This window comes from Emydura macquarii, unplaced genomic scaffold, assembly GCF_026122565.2.
Source record: "Emydura macquarii macquarii isolate MOO-44397 ecotype Brisbane River unplaced genomic scaffold, CSIRO-AGI_Emac_v2 contig_2473, whole genome shotgun sequence".
NCBI classification, from domain to species: Eukaryota; Metazoa; Chordata; order Testudines; family Chelidae; genus Emydura; species Emydura macquarii.
The window spans coordinates 40,732,946-40,753,477 of NW_027132610.1; the positions used below are offsets into that span (position 1 = coordinate 40,732,946).

Below are 20,532 nucleotides of genomic sequence, written 5' to 3' on the forward strand. Positions count from 1 at the left end.
ATCAGAAGGGAGAAAGCCAGTGCCCCTAAAGAAAATAAAAAGTCCAAAAGTCTTGTATTAAATGCAAATACAATGGTAAAACAGCTCTCAAGGGGTAAAGCCAAATGGATCTAAGGCCAGCTTTGCAGAGAAACTGCTAGGGGAGTCATGAGAGTATGTGCTGCAATCTATATTATTTGCTGCAGTCACTTCTGTGTAGAGAGCCAACCTTTTCCAGACTCTTACTATGCCAATCACCTATTAGCAAAGAGCATGAAATGGTGCTTGTGAACATACTGAACCACGGAAAATAGCATTCACTGGTGGAATTAAAGTGAACAGTCTTTTCTGTGTAAATAACTTGTTCTGGAAGTTACGCCAATTTGCCAAAGAATTGCACCATATATAATGTGTCTCTTCTGAGTCTTTATATGTATTTATATGGCATGAAATTATGCAGGTGCTTTTCCCTTGGGTTTAGCCTTTTCAGAACATTTTGATTAACTTGCTGTGTGGTTCTTGACTGCAGAGCATGGAACCAGCAGAAGCATGGCACCCATGCTCATAAAGGTGCACCAAATCTAAAGATTTTCTTTTGCCTTTAGCTTCATTACAATTCAAGCATTAATTAATTTTGTCAGAGATAGGTATCATATATGACTGTATTTAGAAAACCCTAACTCTCCTTCCAAGACACACAGCAAAAGATCTCCCAGTAGCCCTAAGTTGCATGGGTTTGTCCTGCTTTGACCCCCAAAACCCCTCTATCCCAGTTGAAGTGTAACATTTCCTGCATTCAGGGCTGGCCGAGAAGTAGGGGTGGGAAAGGAAGCTAGAGGGGCTGTTTGCTTCAGACCTTCCATTTGAGAAGGCCCCCAAACCAAGTAGCATTGCAATTTGATGTGCAGTGTCCTTCATGTTTGGCCCATCTGCTCCTTTGTCTCCATCTACAGAGGGTGTCTGGGCCAAACCACAGTGGTTCTGCACCCTGCTTTAGTCACTTGAAATGTTGGTAGATATGCAGGAACCAAAGGAAATGCATAGTGTTGATGAAATATACTTAGACTTCTGCATTTGACTTGGTGTTGCACAACACTTTGGTTATGAATGTAGAACGATACAGAATCAGCATGGCATATGTTAAATGGATTATAAAGTGGTAGTTCTTTAAATGTAACTGTAAATGGGGAACATCACTGAATGGGTATTTTCTAGAGGGTGGTCCTGCAAAGATTGTTTTTTGGTCCTGTGCTACTTTTGTCAATGACTTGCAAGAAAACATAAAACCATTACTGAAAGTTTGCAGATGACACATAGATTGAGGGAGTAGTAAACAGCAAAGAGGACAGGCCACTGATACAGAGCAATCTGGATTACTTGGTAAACTGAACACAATCAAACAATATGCATTTCAATAAGGCCAAATGTATGTGTGTATTGAATGCATCTAGGAACCAAGAATGGAGCCCATGCTTGCAAGAGGGGTGGACTCTATTCTTGGAAGTAGTGTTTGTCAAGCCAGCAGGACAATGGTGGTCTAGCCTAGTGGCCAGAGCAGATGTCGGGAACAAGCATGGGAACCAGGAACCTAGGGTCAGAGCCAGAGTCAGTAGTCGGAAACTGAAACCAAGGGTCAAGCTGGAGGTCAAGAACTGGATACCAGAGCCAAAGGTCAAGCCAGATTCAGAAATCAGAAACCATAGCCATAGGTCAAGCCGGAGGTCAGGAACTGTAGCTAGCAGGGTAGCAGGTAAGGAGGAGGAGTTCAAGGCAGGGGCAGGACAGAAGCATGGCGGGGTGCCCGGCAAGAGCAGCAGGAACAACGTAACACAGGAGCAGTCGCAGTGGGGGACATCGATATTGAGCAGCCAATAAGCTGCTGCTGGCCCCGCCAGCCAATCAGCTGATACTACTTGTGGTACTGGGGAGGCAGGTCTAGGCCCTCCCCCTTTAACTGAGGAGGAAGGAGCAGTGAACCCAGGCCACAAGTAAATACTGGGGACAACAAATTTAAAAACCGGGATGGGAGTGGAGGTCATAGGGTGAAAATCAGGGAACTGGAAGGGGACACTGAGCAGAGAAACCCCGACAGCACCTACTATTCCTCAGAGGCATCTAAGAAGTCAGTGGACACTGCCCAAAGGAACTCTACTCAGAGGTGTGACATCACAAGGGATCGGAAGTAGGCCCCACAGTTGCAGAGCATGCTCCCATTCAGTTTCCTTCTCCTAGTATGATGGAGAAGCAGGAGACATGGCTGCCCTTGTCTCCTGCAGCACACAACGAGGAACATGAAGCGTGGGCAGTCCCATGCGCTGGCTGAGTCACAGTCCCTCTCTTTATAGTCTAGGAGGGCTCCGATTCTGGCGGCACCAGCCAGGACCATCCTCTGGCACTCAAAGGGGACTCCACGTCCTGCACAAGTACATTGGGATTGTGTAGAAGGGTTTTACAAGGAGATCCTCCCCCTTGGAAGCCAATATGGACCTAGTTGCTGAAACTAGATTCCAGGTCCTGAGGAGGTCCTGGTAAAAGACCAGGAGTACAGAGAGATCTTGAGAGAAACAAAAGAGCTACCAGTTGTATTGGAGCCCTCGGAGGGGCAGAAGAAGGCGTGGGCCAGCACACTCCATGCTGGACTAGCTGCACGACAAAGGAATGTCTGCAGGGCCTGAAGGTGGATGGCATGGAGCTGGTTGTGGATGCACAACCCAAGGGGAGGCTCAGGACATCCTCAGAAACCCACTGCACCCCAGACATGAAATCTCCAGGATCATTTTCTGGAGGCTGGGTAGGGTTTCTGGGGGCTGGCTAAGTGGGTTGATCCAGTGCCTGAGCATGGCCAGTCAGGTGGTGAGGCCAATCAGGCAGCCTGTTGCAGTCCAGCTGTACTGAAGACGAAGCCGCCTGGAGACTAGCTTGGCTTCAGGGCCTGATTCCTGACAGTGACTCTAAAAAAAACACCTGGGGAGTCATTGTTAATTAACTGAACAAGAATTCCCCGGATGATGATGTGGCCAAAAGGGCTAATGCAATCTACGGATGTATTAACAGGAAGGTATCAAGTAGGGGTAGAGAGTTTGTATTGCCTCTGTACATGGCACTGGAGCATCTGCTACTGAAACACTATCTCCAATTGTGGCGTAAACAATTCAGCAAGGATGCTGAAAAATTGGAGCAGGTTAATAGAAGAGCCATGAGAATTATTAAAGGATTAGAAAACATGACTCTCCATGAGACTCAAGGAGTTCAATCTATTTAGTTTCCCACAGAGAAGGCTCGGGGATGATTTGATCACAGTTTATAAGTACGTACACGCGGACCAAACATTTGGTAATTGAGAGCTCTTCAATTTAACAGACAAAGGTATAACAGAAGCCAGTAGTGGGAAGTTGAAGCAGGAAAAATTCATACTAGAAATAAGATTACATTTTTTAACAGTGAGGGTAATCACCTCAACACTTGATAAGTTGTTCCAGTCATTATATTGTCCATCATTGGACATTTATCAGTCAAGACAGGATATTTTTCTAAAAGATATGCTCTAGTTCAAACAGGAATTAAATTCAGGGCAGTTCTGTAGCCAGATGCAGATGTTAGACTAGATGACTACAGTGGCTTCTTCTGGCCTTATAAATATGAATCGATGCAGAAGTTATATTTAAATAGTGGAAACTATTTTGGTCTTCACATTTATACTAGCTAATATGAGAATCTCAAACCAATACACTGGAAGCAATGAATTGCTGTCAGAATTACTGTAAAAGCTTAAATTGTTCTAGTGCCATAAAAAATTCATAGTAAAGATAACAGAGTAACTATATATTAATAGCTTAATCATCTTTCTTGGGAATGGTAGAAATGTAGCTAATGATTTTTATGTAATGTTACATATTTACTGGGAAGCAATTGGACAGTTTTGAACTTGACGGATAACTTATATGTCATAAATAATTAAAATATCTTGATTTAAGGCAATTGAAATACATATGCAGTGTAGTCAGTAATCTTATTTGAAAAAAAGCATAGAATTTCCCCTCCTTTTAAAAATGTAAGTCCATCTTTATAGATAATTTATAGGTGAATTGAATATTTTGACTAACACTGAGATATATTTCATTTTCAGAGGCCAAGATCTTGGTGATCTCACTGATGTAAAAGCCACTGTGGACCAAAATAAAAATTGGTGAGACTTAATTCATAGCTCTTTCTCACACTCATTGAAAATTAAAATGGTTTGTAATGGTGGAGCATTTTACTGCGTAGTATTGTGCATGGGACTGTTCCTTAGCAATATAAGCATGTAAAAATTGCAGATCTTCAGCGAGACACATGAATTTATTTATAAATTTGCATAATATAATAAATCTGTATTTATTTATTTTAAAAAATTAACGTCTGAACACATTACTCCCCTTAGTGCATGCAAACATCTTGGTGTGACAAAGAAGTACTAGCAGGTGTATTAAGGCATTTGATAGTTTAAAGCATACATCAAAGCTTCTAGGTTTCCTGGACCCTTGAACTGTTGAAGTCTTTATTCATTTCATGAAAGTGAATTTAGCAGTCAGTCTTTCAGGGAAAATGTTCATGGTATTTTGACTCCATTTAGATAGAATCCTTCATTAAGTTTTATATCTAAATGGAAATACACTCTAAGTATTTAAGAAGGATTAGTCATTTCAATAAATTAATAATTTCAGTCCTGTTCTTAACATAAAGGTGTTCACATTGCAAAAGTCCCCATCAAGCTAGTATTCTGGTTGGCAGTCTCATTAAAGAGGCAAAGCCTGAAAGTGTATAGAGTATGAACTTCTCTCTACGCAATTAAAGTAGTTCTGCCACATCAAGGTTGAGGCACAGTGGAGGGTACTGCTGCATGCTACAGGCTGTGCATGTAAAACACTGACTCTGAGGAAGATTCATTTAGTGGAGAATCCAGATCTTGGCAATCACTGCAACAAATCAAACTGCAGGCAAAATAAACAGTGTTCAGGCAGGTCAGAGTTACCACATTCTCTCTGAATGTAACTTTTGACAGAGTTATAGCTTTTAACATATAGTTATAATGACCTTTTGTTTGAGCTTTACTGTAAAAAAATCATGAGTATTGTTAGCCTTGTATTTAAATTGCTTCATTTGGTTGATGGGGTTGAGGTTTATGCTCAGTAGAATGTTATGCTTACAGCAATGAGAACTTTAGGAAACTGGGATACTTATACAGGAATCCTGATGCTAGCTGGTGAAATAAGATAACAGTCTGTGTATTTAACTAGCCAGTCATACCCATCACCGTATTACACTAAAACATGTTCTTTAGACTCTATTTTCCATGTGGCTTGTTCCTGAACTGAAATAAAACTCTAGTTAAGAAAAACCAAAACAAGCAAACCAAATTGATTCCTGATATTTTGCTGTCATGATCGTGTATCTGTTCTCTTCTATGCAGCTAAGATTTTGAAGTCCCCATTTCAAATGTAGTATGTACACAAAACTCCATTGCCAACATTGCAGAAATACAGATGATGACCTATAAAATCCCACCAACACTGCAACTTGACAGAGGAATTGAAAACGATTAATGGGAACCTTACAGAGTTTGGAGTTCAAGTAATAAGAAAAACATTTAAAAGTTTGGACTTGTATTCAAGTCTACAGAGTCCCCAACAAGTCCCAGTGCCTTGCATCCCCAAACAATCCCTTTGCCACAACAGGTCCTGTGATAAACCTTCCTTTCTAACATCTCCATACCAAAGTAGCTACTGTTGTCTTTTTGGCATGACGTCCAGTGGCCTTTTGGTATCTTTAGTGCCCTGATTTTCAGATTTTGTGTATGCACTTGTGCACCCTGTCTGCTGGAAGCACAGCCTCTTTATCCTGACCAGGTTTCTCCCTCTTCCCCTCACCAACAGATCCACATAGGACTCTCTTTGCCCCTACCCTTGCTGATCACATACCTGGAGATATCTTTTTTTTGTGTGTAGGTAGGATCTTTACAGCCCTCACCCTTCTGATGTCTTCAGGTGTGGGTGGGCTAGGTGGTAGGTCCTCTTATTAACTTCTTCAGGGATTAGGGAGCATTCAGAGAGTCCCCTGAAAAGGCTGATAAGGAAAAGGGGGAGTGGTTGGTAAAAGTCACCAGGCTTCTTCCTCAGGTAAGTGACATCACTGGGGGTAGAACATGTGGTTAGAGTAAGTGTGCCAGGGAGTAGGCTTGGAGAGAAGGATGTAGGTGCGTGATGAACCTAACTAGATCCAGTAGTTCCAGACAGAAAATAGACCCAAACCACTAGTATCAGTTTGGATCTGGGTCATCTTCAGCTGAACAGCCCTTTCCAAAGGTTAGGAGTTGGGGTGGATAAAATGGTTCTTGTCTTGGCCCATCCTCTATGTGGAGGACATGGACCCGTTGCCAACTGATAAATGTCCACATCACAAAGCCACTGCCACAAGGCACTAATAGCTGCCTTGTTGCCACTCTCACTAGAGTTGTCAAGAACTGATAGGAGATGGACACTGAACAACTGGCTCACAACCTAGAGGTGGCACCATGGAAGCATAATGAGAAAACATGCATGGCTGCCACCACGCTGGACAGGATGGGGCATACACAGAAGGGTTTAATCTGCTGGGCTGCCAATTTGCCACTTTTCATGACTGCTAAAGTCACACACTCCTTTTTAAAAAAAAAAAAAAAAAAAGGAAAGACAGAAATCATCTTTTGTTCACTGTCTAATGACAGGTCTGTCTAACACAGGGCTGTATTGTGCCTTCAAATGTCACTGAAGGTGGTCGCTGAGCATGATTTAAAAATATAGCTTATGTCATATATTTTGTCTTGTCATTGTTTTTTTTGTTTTGTTTTTTTTTAGGACAACTGAGCAACCCTCTGATTCTCCAAATAACCAGGCCGACACAAACTACTCTTACGGCAACCGAGGCTCCAGGTACTGTAGTCAACAAGTTACAAAGTTTAAATAAATAAATAACGCCTCACACACTCTCCCTTACATAAAATCCAGGTAAACAGGGAAGTTCCTTGAAAACGGAAATCCTCCCACTAGCCTGTGGAGTGGAAAGGGAAACAGAAAATATTTACTGGTCGTGCCCTAACACTTCATGCCCCACCCAGAAACGTCCTTCCATCCTGCCAAGGACAGAACCTCCAGGTCTCACAGCTCCAAGCCACATGGTGGGCAGAGACACTTTGTGTCATCTTTCACCTGTCTCAGCAGAACTGTCTTGGGTTTTCTGCCTTTCAGGTCTTGCATAGGCTGAAGCAATTTGATTTTTAAAAGGTACTTCCCTTTCAGTGCTGGAGTCTCTTCCTTTATCTAGAATCTGTGCCTACAGAGACTTGTATTGTAAATCTCAGTGAAAACTAACCACCTTTACTGCTGGACATTTGGGGCATGTAACAAATTGCCACTTACTGAAGGGTAGAAGGAGAGCAGGTGAAACAAAGAAATGAAGTTTTTTTTCTGCACAGTCATAAAAGGATTCTCAAATGATTAAAAGTCTTTGACAATAAACACACAGTCTATCATTCTCCCTGAATGAAAGAACACTCTGGACGAGGAAAATGAAAGTCCCAAAGATGTGATATTTCTGTTTAAAAATGAAAATAAGTATAGTCGCTCTTTATGAGCAAACAGCACAGCCGTATTACTAACACAGGGCTAGACTGTACCTTTAAGCACTGCTCATCCCTAGGAGGAATACAGGGAAGGGATTCTGACTCAGAACCGTAATTCCTTCATGCCTTTTCACTTGCTTCTTGTTGGGGAGGAGGGTGGACGAATTCTACTCCTGACCTTTGTCAATAGCAGCGTAAGATACCATTCAGTACTGAGGAATGGGGTGGGGGTGCATTGTGGAAGCTGGAGCACTCCACCCATCCCTGCCCCTCTCCATCCACTCTCTGCCTCTTGCTAGGGGGAAGGAAGATCCAGGTGTACAATCCCTGCTCTTCTTCCTACACCTGCAACAGGAGGCCAGGGGTTTGTGCTTCCTTTTCGCACTACCACGTAGGCCTGAGCGACAATTTGGCCAAGAGTGAAAGGAAACATAATTTCAGGACTCAGAATAAACATTCAGCAGTAGCACACACATTCATCAGCATTTCACAGCTGGTGTACAATTTCTCAGTTGTCATAGCTTTTGTAACATTGTGACTAGCTTTGAGGAATGTAGTGGATAATAATAAAACAATCATAGTAGGCGAAGAGTTAGCTACAGTATGTAGTGTGCCCTTTAAACTTGACAGAATGTGTACCCTTTATTGGCAATGTGAATAGAAAACCAGATTTAATTCATTAAAAATATTTAAATTAAGTGTCCTCTGATTTTATTTTATCCATTTTTACGTAGTTAATTCTTCAGAAGAGTGCTAAGTACTTTGCTATAGGTACTGCAAAACCAGGTTGTAACATGACAAATTAAGGAGAGAGGGGCACGATTGGAAAAAAAAAACAAAAAAAACAAACAAACCAGTAGTTCAGAATACGGAATTTCCAGGGTGAAGAGGGATTGGATTTCATCCCAATGTTCACATTATTTTTGTACAGCTCTATTATATGTAATGAATAGTTTCCTGCTATCAGATGAAACAACATGTACTCAGTTGCTGACGGAGGCTCCGGGCTCCCTGGAACTTTGTGAGGGCAAGATTGGAGTCTAAAATAACCAGTGAGATTCAGGATTAGGAAATATCCATGTTATTATTTAGAGCCTCTTGTAATTGTTTTGTAGATAGTATAATTAATCTTTTTTTAAAGATGCAGTTATACATGTTTGTGTGTATTTCAGAAATAAAACTTCAACCAGTTATTCAAGTCCAAAGGATGCTGTTGTGTTCACAAGGACCTATGAGGATACTAGGTACTGGAAAGATACCTCTAAGTATTTTTCTCTATAGTTTTTATTTATGCAATAATTCTGAAAATACCAGTTTATTCACAGACAATGTTATTTCCAGGCCTCAATATGAAAATGATGCTGATAGCTAGATGCATAGTACATACAATGCCACCTCCATCCCTGATTTAGTTTTAGGGCTTGAAATATCATAACATCCCAGTATCAGATATGGTAGCTTAATTTAAGGTAGTTAAACAGCAGATTGGTGAGAAACAACTGGAAGAGCAGAGAGAAGTTGAGAGAGATCAGGTACAACTGAAAAATACAGATATAAACAGAGATGAACAGGAGATTCTGGCTTTTATGGATGTTTACACATTCATAGCAACCTCTCTGATTTTGCCACTTGTGATTAAAGACCATGGCAAACTAAATTCAGACCTGATTTGTGCTGGCGTGTTGTGAAGCAGGGCACAGGTTTCTCAGCAGAGGAAAACTCACTGAAGGAAGGTTGCAATGATGACCACAGCCTCTCCTCAAAAGCCAACACAACCTGAAAAGTAGGTAGCACTATGTGAGCAAAGTGTTATTGTCAGTGCAGATTGAGGGATGAATTAATTCATTGCATCCCTTTGGGGCAGCTATGCCACCTGTGGAATTTCCGGTGAAAATTTGAGATGTCCTGCCATGGTTGACTCTCATGGGGGTTCCATGTTGATATGTCAGTGTGGACACAGCAAGGAAATCTGTGGTACAGCTAGGTATAGAACCAAGATTTCCTGAGTCCCAATCCAGTGCCTTAATCACAACACCATCCTAATGCTCTTCGAAAGAAGGCATCAAATACAAGTAAGCACTATTGCAAAAAGTTATTCTGAACTATATCATAAAACAGTGATACAAACTATGTAATTATTACCTTACGGTAGTACCAATGTAGTTGTAAGGAAATAGGGTTATTAAGTCAGTTCAGAAAAGTTTCAAAACCCATTAATTTGTTTGGCAGGTTGACTTTCTTACCTGCCTCCCTGTTGATGGTTATTGCTGTGCTCAATGAATTATTCTTGACAGTAAAGTAGCCAGAACAAAAAACTGAACATTTAGCTCCCCAAATGGTTAAATGTACTACAGTATTTCCTATTCTCAGTATAAGGAGCTTTACAATTACTGGGGTAACTATAAATACCATTGTGTAATAAACAACTTATATTTTAAAGATGCTCACTGTACTTCACATCACATATATCACAATTTTAGCCAGAAATGAATGGCTAATACTAACAAGGCAGCTCTCTTAGGATTGATGGAAAAATATGGCATCTCTCCGGCTTCTGGTGCATTTTTCTATAAGAAAACAGGAATTAATTTAGGGAAGTCCTCTGGCCTGGGTAATATTTGAAGTCAGACTAGTTGCTCACAGTGGTCCCTTCTTACCTTTTAACCTATCAATCTGTAACAGTTAGATGGGGATATAATCTCAGGCAGTCAAAATACCATATTTCATATTTTGCTTGATGGGTTTCTGATTTCAGTTTGAAATGCTGAGCAATTATATAATAGCACAGTATGCATAAAACATGGTATTTTGATTTACTTTATATTGAATAGAGTTTATTTTTTCTCATTTGGGTGTTAAAACATGAAAAGATAAAATTCATCTCTCAATTTATTTTTACCATGTGACCACTGGTTGGGGTATATATTAGCATTTGTGAACTGTATATTATCCTTATATTAGTGAGGCCTTGAACAGTAAAAAGCATTGCTTGCTAACTAGCAATCATTCACTGCATTACAGCAAATCACCCAACAATGCATATGAAGAAAAAGTCACTGGAAAGTCTATCAAAACTGTTTATTCTACTTCTGATCGGTAAGTATATCAGAATGCTGCAGTGTGCTATTGAGGACACAGACATTTTACAGTAGCGCCCATAACTACAGACAAACGAACACAATGGAAGCCACCACCATCATGATCAGACTGTGAAGTCAGACAGGCCTGCCTTTCAATGCAACCAAGTCATTTCCAGGGCCTTGCGCTGTGCATTACAAGTTACATTACATTAGGGCTTGCCTATACAAACAGTACATTTGTGACCAGTGGGGGGGCAAATCTATTGCACGCTAGCCTGCTGCACGCTATTTGTGTTGACCCTCCTGTCATTCACTAAACGTTCCCTAGTGCACTTTGATCCACAGATCCAGACCGACAGTGCACAGCAGACTAACGTGAGGTAGATTTATACTCTAGCCGGCTGTGAACTAATTGTTCATATAGACACACCTTTAGACTTGCCACTGCTGACATTTACAATCTTTAATGAAAAAATGGCCAGTGCTTTAAGTGACAGAGTTGGCTCTGAGCTTCTATAGGTATGTGCATTTGGCAGATGTTGGTTTTGGACAATTCTTTTTGGTATAGTGGAGACAGAGTCTGTCATGACCAAGCATTCAGAGCACAGAGGTGGATAAATAGGCTGATATGGGGTGTCTGGGTGGGTTTACAGTTAAAAATTTTTTAACAGTTGGTAAAATATTTCCAAGTACAGAGGGAATACCTACTCAAATCAGTGATATCTCACCTATCAATACAAAGAAGTTTTTAATTGTGCCTACCATTTTAAATTCAGATAATATTCATATTCCCATTAGTTGGGAATAATCAAATTCAGAAAAACTCATAATGAAAATAGGGCTAATGTGAATGTTTAGAGGTGTAGGTGTGGATAGCTTCAGAAATAAATGGGAATTGATATAGTAGCATAGCTATGTCAGTGTGAACAAAATGAGTTCAGTTTACACAGCAGGGACAGCAGCAGCAGATGAGGGTGTCTAGAGGAAAGATGGGGAGCCATATGACTAGAAAAGGCAGAGAGAACTGAGATGATCCAACATTACCCATATTAATTTTACAGCAATGAGAGCGGGAAACTGCTTCCAGTGCAAGACTGGGCACATTTACTGCTGCTATTGGTTCTATAAGGCTATCCATATCTACACCCCTAAACATGTACGTATTAGCCCTATTTTCAGTAGCTGCTTGAAGTAGTGTGCTAAAAATAGCATCGTGCCTGTGGTGGCAGGGATGGTGGCTCAGGCTAGCTGCCCGAGTTCAGTCCCACCTGTATGACCCCCCCAGGTACGTACTCGGGTAGCTAGCCTAAACCACTATCCGTGCTGCCACAGTCACACTGCTATTTTTAGCGTGCTAGCTGGAGCAGGGATACTGTCTACCTGTGCAGGTAGGCACCCTCCTAGCTGCTGTATACACTAGCGTACCTTAGTGTGCACACTCCCAGGTATCCAGTAACTTAAGTCTTAATTCTGACTGCCATGTGGACTCATTCAACTCATCTAATAAGGTCAATATTCCTGCTACCTGGTAAATGTATTAATCAGTTTGCCCATCCCTGCAGTGCATACATCACCACTATTGATTAGAACATGGAATATCGATGCATCATTATTACATTCCTGACTGAGGTGCTGTATGCTAATGGCCTTCCACAGTAATGTACTAAATTAATCATTGTCTTCCTGGGTTTCAATGGTAGCTACTTTTTGGAAAGCTGATGTTCTGTTATGTACACACAGGACTATAATTGACAAAGATATGTGTACATACTGCCGGAAGCCACTGGGCATAGATGCCAAAATGATCTTAGATGCCTTACAGATTTGCTGTCACTCAACTTGCTTCAAGGTAAGAAGGGGTTAGTCAAAATGTGGGGTCTTGTGGGTTGTCTCTATTAGGGGAGAAATTGGTGTTGGAGTCAGGTGTTTCTTTCATGCACTCCTGTTTATTTACAAATGTTTATAAAATCCTGTTTCTCTCAACACAGTAGGAATCAAGCAGCAGACAGTTTAATTGTTCACAGTTTCAAGCTCCTTGCTAGCCAATGCTTTTAGCTTTTTCTCAGTGGTACATTACCAGTGCTTCTGTGTCCGGTGCTTCCTTGCTGTCTTTTTTGTCTCCTTTTGTGGTGTTTCTGCCTGCACCTTCACTCTCACTCTCACACAGAGCTCAGTTTCTGATTAGTCTTGCAAGGCCTGTGTTTTGGACAACGGCTCCTATTGTTTCAGCTATCTATTCCATAAAGGTCAAGATTGTTAAACCGCACCCTTATCCAGATCACGCTAATAGAAAAGTGAATTAAAAATGTTGGGGAGAAAAATCTACCGTTTGCAAGGCAAGAAGGTGCTGGACCTTGAGCACCACATGAAAATAATTGTCTGACTGTGTCGATTATGGTTGCTATTCCTCTGAGAGATTGTGTTCAGCAACACTGAAATACTACTGGCCTCAACTTTGTCCTTGGATGCTTACATGCTGGAGCTTAAATGAATATTAGACAGAGATTTTTTATTTTGTTTTTAACATGATTGTGCATCTAATTGTATGTTAAAGTGTGAAGTGTGCAAAGGACCTTTGGAAGATCTGAAAGCAGGAGACAGCATTTGGATTTACAGAAATACTGTGCATTGTGAACCTTGCTATTCCAAAATGAAAGGTAAGTTGCAAAAAGATTACACTGTAGCAGATTGCATTAAATTCTCTATTTTCCCTTTCAGATTTCCAAAGTATCTTTCAAAAATTGCAATACAGTTTTTGTTTCAGTGATTATTTCTGGTAACATCTGTCACGCTGTCTGGAGAGGCTCATGACTGAGAGGGCCAACCTCAGGGCAGACTGTCAAGAAACAGGGCAGAGACCCCAAAATAGTTGTATGTTCTATAGTTAGATATCAGGAACCCCGTAACAAGTGTGAACTCCTAACACATTATAACTGTCTTGCCATGGAGTCCAGACAGTCCCGTTGGGCATTCCAGTCTATCTTGCCACCCAGGCAAGCTGGACTTAGTGATAGTTGGTTGCTATACATCAAAGATCACAAAATATTCAGGTTGCTCTCAGTCCCAAGAGATCAGTCAATTGACCCCAGGTCAATTTGTACCTTAGATCACACACCAAAGACAATGCTTGTAGCCAGTTCTATAGTAAACGATTTAAGGCAGAGGTCCCCACACAGGAACGTTTGGGAGGGTGTGGCGGGGCCTGAGCCAGCCCTCATGGAGGCAGAGAGGAAATGACACCCTGCCTCGCTCTGTCCCCATCGCTGCTCCAGCCCTGACCCCCCCAGCTGCAGCCCCAGCCTTGGCTCCTAGCCACATCCTGTGTCCAGCCCAGCTCCTGGCTGCAACCTGTGCCCAGGCCCGGCTCCTGGCCGCAGCCTGGATCCTGATCCTGGGACCATGGCTGCAGCTCCAGCCCCCACCCTGGCCCCAGCCACAGCTCAAGCCATGGCTCACTACCCCACTCATGGCTCCGACCGTGGCTTTGGTCTTGCTCACGGTCCTGGCTCCCAATTGAGGCTCCTGAGGGGCGCAGCCCCAAAGGTTTGGGGACCACTGCTCTAAGAATTTATTAACAAGTAAAAGAAATGAGATTTATTATAAGGTTAAAGCAGGCAACCACATATGCACAAATTAATTGCAATCTGTAGTTTCAAAAGATGACAGAGTTGTAGTAACCTGTCAGATCTGAATGTCTTTTAGGGCTAAATGAGGTTGACTCTGAGGATCTTTGCTTCTGTATTGTAGCTCTGGCCCTGTGGGAATCCAAACAGCAAAAGAAAGATAAAAAGTTTTCTTGTCAGCTATTTTTATTTCCTTCTTCCAGAATTCAAGCTTATGGGATGAGCCTTCTTGTATGTAGCCTCTTCATGGGTGTAAGGAGGCAATTAACAAAGTATTTATATTGTGATGTTCCACAATGATCCATTTAAATTTTGATAGGCCTTCTTGATGGGCAGGAGATGATCCTTCCTGACTGGGTTCATAGTTTCAGAGCAAACCTTTTTTTACAGTTAGAAAGCAAAAACGTATATATTACCTTATAGCGTGTGATAAAGATGATATAAGTGAGATTAATGCATACAGCAACCTACAAGCAATTCATGAAGTCTAAACACATGGTTATAGATCCAATACTACTAACACACAGGTGAAACAGACTGGTTTCCAGCAATGAATTTGTCAGTGCTTGGCTGAGGCCTAAAGCCCTGGCAAGAGCTGGCACCTGGTCTGCCAGCATCACAACATCTATGTAGGTAAAACTGCTTTTGCTTTAAAAGAAGTACTGAATTTGATAGGACCGGGTGACCAACAGTTACACATGCTGGACTCCAGGATGTTCCGGGAATCCGTGGATGTTAAACTTGAAAGTGTTGTACCATATTAAATGCATGACACTAAAAACCAAGGGCATGGTTTTCCACTGCTTTGCACCTTGTGCAGCCATTCACACCTGTACCAAGTAGGTGTAAAACACTGCCACATCAGAAGGGAAATATTTTGCACCCATGTTCCACACCTTTGGCATAGGTGTAAATGGCTATTCAAAGATGCAAGGCAGTTGAGAATCAGGTCCCTAATTTTCATTTGTTTATTGGGATTACTCACAAGATATGAGGTCCCGTGTATCTGTAGCAGGGCCTGGTTAACAATATTATACATATTAATCTGTGTACAGTATAAAGCACAATTGAAGCCTCACTGAAGCTTTGTGCAATAAGTTATCTGTGAATGAGATGCATTTCTTTTGAAATGATAAATAAGATTATACGCACTATGATTACTTTATTAAAATATGCAACGTTAATGTCATTGCAAAAATCATTGGGAAAATCTATTAAAAATCAATCAAGTATTTTGGCAGTTATGGATCTTTGGAATTAAATCTCAAGGGTCAGATCTTGAGTTGGTGTAAGATGGCAAACCTCTATGGAATCGGTGGAACTATGCCAGTTTACACCACTAAGTATCTGGCCTCAATATCTCTTCATTGCCTTCATTTTTGTGTTTAGAAAGCACTGAGTGTATATTTGCTCTGATGCTTCTAAGATTGATTAATCAATCTTTTCTTTGTCTTGCAGAAAAATGGATCTATTAGTTTTGGCTCACAGAAACCAGGATGAAGATAAACAAGTATTTACTTAAATACATTTTCCTAATACTTAAAAAACCTATATAGAATATTTAATATTTTTGTTAGGACTTAATATTCTAAGTATAATGTTACTAAATAGTCAGTACTGGAACATAGTCTATGAGACTTAAAATTACTTTATAAACACATTCCAGAAAGCAACAAAATGTATGGTTCAGTATGTCCATCGGATGTGTGAAATAGTTATCTCTACATGTGATTTAGCAAAAGTAGTGCAACATTGAAATGGGTTGTATTGGAGGACATATATCTGCCTGTGAGTTTTGAAGGACCTTTTTTCTGTTTATTGAAAATATGCCTTGTAATATAAATAGAACTGTTATGTTTATATGCTATGTTTTTAACATTCATAACATTTGTATGTAATGTGTTTTTTGAAAACCAGTGGTCTTAAGGTTATCCAGTACAATTATAAAATGTATACTCTGTATGACATTAATTCTTATATGCAGTCTCTTACTTTTGCAAGATGGCTATGCGAACACCTTGTAGCTGCTAATTATATAGAACATAAAAAGCACTTTTCTTGGCATAGAAAATATATTAAAGAAATTAAAAGAACTGTTCATCATCTCTTACAATACATATGTTCATAAAGAGTCAACAATATTCTACTTTATTCACTGGAGTCATAGGTAGTTCAATATTTATTGAGCTACAGTGATAGGTTTTGGCTCCAAGTGTTCTGTCTTTGGATCTTTGCTTGTTCTTTTACATCATTAACATGACTTGACATTATTAACATTAATTTGTTCTCCTTTTATATCTCAGCATAAATGCATTGATCAAGTGTGACTATGAAAAAATACTTTTTTGTCAAAGAGGTGAAAAAAAATAAAAATAAACATAGAAATCAACTGATTTCCAGATGCATACCTACTTGTGAAAGGAGTATTTAGTTGAGAAATACCTGGTTATATCTTAATCCTTCTCTGTTGTTACTTGGAAGACCATTGGGTAATCCAAATCAAAACAATTTATATGAAGAAAAGTTAAACTTTTCTTAAAGTTAAAATGAAGAAAATGAAGAAAAGTTAAAGTTAATGAGCTAGGTTTTGCAGTGTGATCTAACAGCATGTAGTGCAAGTCATGTATAGTGTGCAGGGTACAGTTACCATATTTCAAATTCCCAAACAGAGGACACAGCCAGAGGATGGGGGGGCAGGTTCACTTTCTAGTATACAGTTTCCTTCTATTCTGAATATCTAACATTTATAAATAAAAAATGTAATGACCTCAAAAATAAATGTAAATTAAATTTAAATGTACCTTTTTACATGCAGTCAGTTCTTTCCTACTGCTTCTCCTGTTGTGCCCATGCATATTTCTCTGTAGAGCGTATCTTTCTCAGCAGTGGTTGATTGCTCATCAGGTTGCCGTGAAAGTCTTTGCAAGATGTGTGCCGAAGTTGTACTGTACAAGCAGGATCCCTTTCAGCGATTCAACAGACAATACCATGCCACCCTTACTTCTGTGCTGCTGCTGCCGGCTGCCCAGCTCTGAAGAAGTAAGGGTGGCAAATCAGTAAACTCGCACACCGCTATTGGGGCATGCCAGGAGTTGATGTCGGAAAAAGGACGAGCAAGGAAAAATCAGACATTTGTTCATATTTCAAAAATCCGCCCAGATGGAGATTGGAGGACTGCAAAAGAGGTCATGTCCTGAAAACCAGGATGTATGGTAACTCTATACCGGGATGTGGCTTGAAGTTCACCTTTACAGTCCTATGATCTTGCTACTATTCTGTGCAGCTCAGTCCCCCTGCAGTCTGAGGGCTGCTGCAATTTAAGCAGGGTTGCAGTGGTCACAGAGGGCTAAAAACAGATGAAGATTAGCCTAGTACAGGGTGTCCTGTCCATGCTCTCTTCCTCCAGCCATACCCATCTCCCTTTTCCCTGTCAAATCTGAAGCAGTAAGGGTAATAAGCATGAAAGTCCCTCAGTTCTATCCTCTCCTAGGGCCTTGTTAAAATGGCTTCACAGCCAGATTGTGCGGGGCAAGGCAGCCATGACACAGCAAATGATTTGGCCTAATGGTTTTTATGAAAACTTCTTGAGAATTAATGAAAGCAACTTTAATAAATATGTTATTGTAAATATGATTCCTGGTTTGCGCCTGCTGATGAATACTTTCCAGTTAAAGAGTGCTGGGACTTCTCCTCTTGAACCATGGCCACAGTGACGGGCAGAGGTGGTCCAGAATATTTAACGCAAGAGGACATATTCAGTCCTGGTGGAAACCTACACCAGGGTCAACTGAAATTGACTCTGTGTGGTTACAGAAGAAGCTATGAAATAGATATACTTCTGAGCCACAGCACCGGGTTCCAGACTTTTCCAGAGTTAAGGGGTGGCTCACATCCGATATTTTGTTTCAGTCCATTGCAAAGGTTAGGGGCCAGCAGCAAATCTAAACAAGTGTGGGGGCATTTAGATCTGGGGATTTGATTCAGGCCCATCCGTAATATAACTGCTTTTAGCGGCAGGGAAGTAGCAATGTAAAAATAATAAATAATAATTCTATGCTCATTAATTCATACTTGCTAAGCAGCTATGGTAATTGTGCCATATGTTTTATTGTTGTTTTTATTATATGTTCTATATGTGCTGAAAAGAAGTACGTTTTGTGGCAATTTAAATTTACCACATAAAAGGGCTGGACACCAGTATCCATCTAAAAATATCATTAACATCTCAATGCTCATGTAGCAGAACTAAATCTTTTTTGCATATCATTAGTACATAGTGTTTAATTTTTCTTTGACTAGTGCTTCTTGGAAACATCCAAAGGAACAGTTTGTAGGCAGCTGTTTTAATGAATCTTTTATCTTCAATAATGCCTTAAATTAGACTGAAAAGCTGCATTGAGGGTATATTATAGTAAATTATCTGGGTTTTTCCAATTCATCAAGCCTATTTTCTCGACATGTAATGGTTACTTCTTTATTTTACAAAGCAGGGACATAGCTTTAAAGGCAGGGAGGAATCAAGCAACAAGGAAATAATGGTACATGCAAGGGAAGAGAAATAATGCATAGAGAATGGGGAAAAGATATAGATATGTTTTGAAGACGTAGTTTACTTGAGGATTACTCACTTATTCGGTAACACAGGTGTGACAATCAGGGTCCAGGCACCTGCAGGAGAGAACAGAGGGGTCTGAACCCCAAAGAACAAGCAACTGAAATTAATTGGTTGTATATAATGTTATTGTGTATAAATGTCAAATAAAGTCTCTTATGAAAGTTTGTAATGTTCTGAACTTGATAGTCCTTAGGAGATATGTAAGTAAGTTATGGTTATGAATGTATGCATGTATATGTGTGTAGAAGATGGTAATTGTAACTGTGGTGCAGTTACAGCATCATCTCACATGATGGATGAAGCAAGGAGGCAGGGAGGGGGCACCTTCCTAACTAGTTGTTTACACAAAATTCCAAGCACCTAGCATTTTACAACCCAGGGAAAAACAATGTTGGACCACAGAAGTTAATGGAAAGACATTGAAACTGAAAAGGAAACACCAGTTTTAAGCCTTGTCTACACTGCACAATGAAGTTACCTATATTTGGTCAGTGTACAGACACCTCAACAATACTGTGTTTTTTTGTGTCTATGCTAGTCTCTTTCTGCTGATGGTGTGCGTCCTCCCCTGGAGTGCTTGCATTGACTTAAGTGAGGCAGTGTGGGGCACTGACAGCCTGAGCTCTGGGCTCCGTGCGGAGCCCTGTTGCCAGTTGCTGACAGCCTGGGCTGTCAGTACCCAGCAATGGGGCTCACTAGATGTGAGCTCTGCATGGAGATGACAGATGATGTAAGTAACGCAGGGTAGACACTGCGTCACCCTAACTACATCGACCTAAGCGCTATACCTCTTGTGGAGATGGAGTTAGGTTGATGTAGTGGGGGACTTAAATTGGCAGAAGCAACGCTATAGTAGTGCTGTAGTGTAGACACTTACAGAGGTAAGCTGCTTTAGGTTGACCTAACTCTGTAGCGTAGACCTGGCCTTAGAAAACTAAGAAGGAGGAAGTTTCCTTCGCTCTGTGTAACCATGAATTACCATAGTCTGAGAGAAAGAGGAAAAAAATCCCGGCAAACCTTGTTAAAAAGGAAGGGAGGGATTAGAAGTGAAGGCAATCCAAAAATGTAGAGCCAACATCTAAGTGGGGTGCTGTCTGTGAAACTCTGGATCTCTTCTAAGACAGAGTGCACACTGAGAAACTGTTCAGAGGCAATAGATAATTTGTATTAGAAAAGGGAATTTAGCTAATATAGGAGTGTAAAGCCTGATGTTTCATCTTTATGCTTATTTTCTGAGTAACTTATGTTTTTGCTTTTCCTTACTATTTCCATCTTTGAATCTGTGATTTTTCCATTAAATAAACTTCGTTTGTTTTTACCCCAGCAGGTCTCTCGTGTGCAAACGGTGTGTCCCAAAATGAACTGATAATTGGGGGCAGGTTTCATGCCAGTGGGGGTGATGAACCAGAGGGAAAAAGCCCAAGTGTCTGATAGTTAAGAACTTGGAGAGACAGATTTCGGAAGACTTGGGACCAGAAGGGGTTGTTCAGGACACTCTGCAAGAAGTAGCTTGGCTGATGAAAGCCAGGGTGAAAACTTATGCTTGTTGGCTGGCTACAGGTGTCAGAGCTCTGAGCCATAACAGGATATCATGACCAA

At 40.8% G+C, this 20,532-nt stretch overlaps 1 protein-coding gene across 3 annotated transcripts in view; it reads left to right on the top strand.

The window, feature by feature from the left end:
* The window catches only part of SCEL (sciellin), a 180,103-nt gene extending 160,461 nt beyond the window's left edge, over positions 1-19,642 (top strand). For all 3 annotated transcript variants that reach the window (XM_067563275.1, XM_067563274.1, XM_067563276.1), the window contains exons 15-21: positions 4,106-4,165; positions 6,852-6,926; positions 8,788-8,859; positions 10,637-10,711; positions 12,436-12,544; positions 13,250-13,352; positions 15,777-19,642. In XM_067563275.1, coding sequence (XP_067419376.1) covers positions 4,106-4,165; positions 6,852-6,926; positions 8,788-8,859; positions 10,637-10,711; positions 12,436-12,544; positions 13,250-13,352; positions 15,777-15,793 — 511 coding nt within the window. In that variant the 3' untranslated portion in view covers positions 15,794-19,642. The remainder of the gene's footprint in view (positions 1-4,105; positions 4,166-6,851; positions 6,927-8,787; positions 8,860-10,636; positions 10,712-12,435; positions 12,545-13,249; positions 13,353-15,776) is intronic.
* Positions 19,643-20,532: the final 890 nt, after the last annotated feature.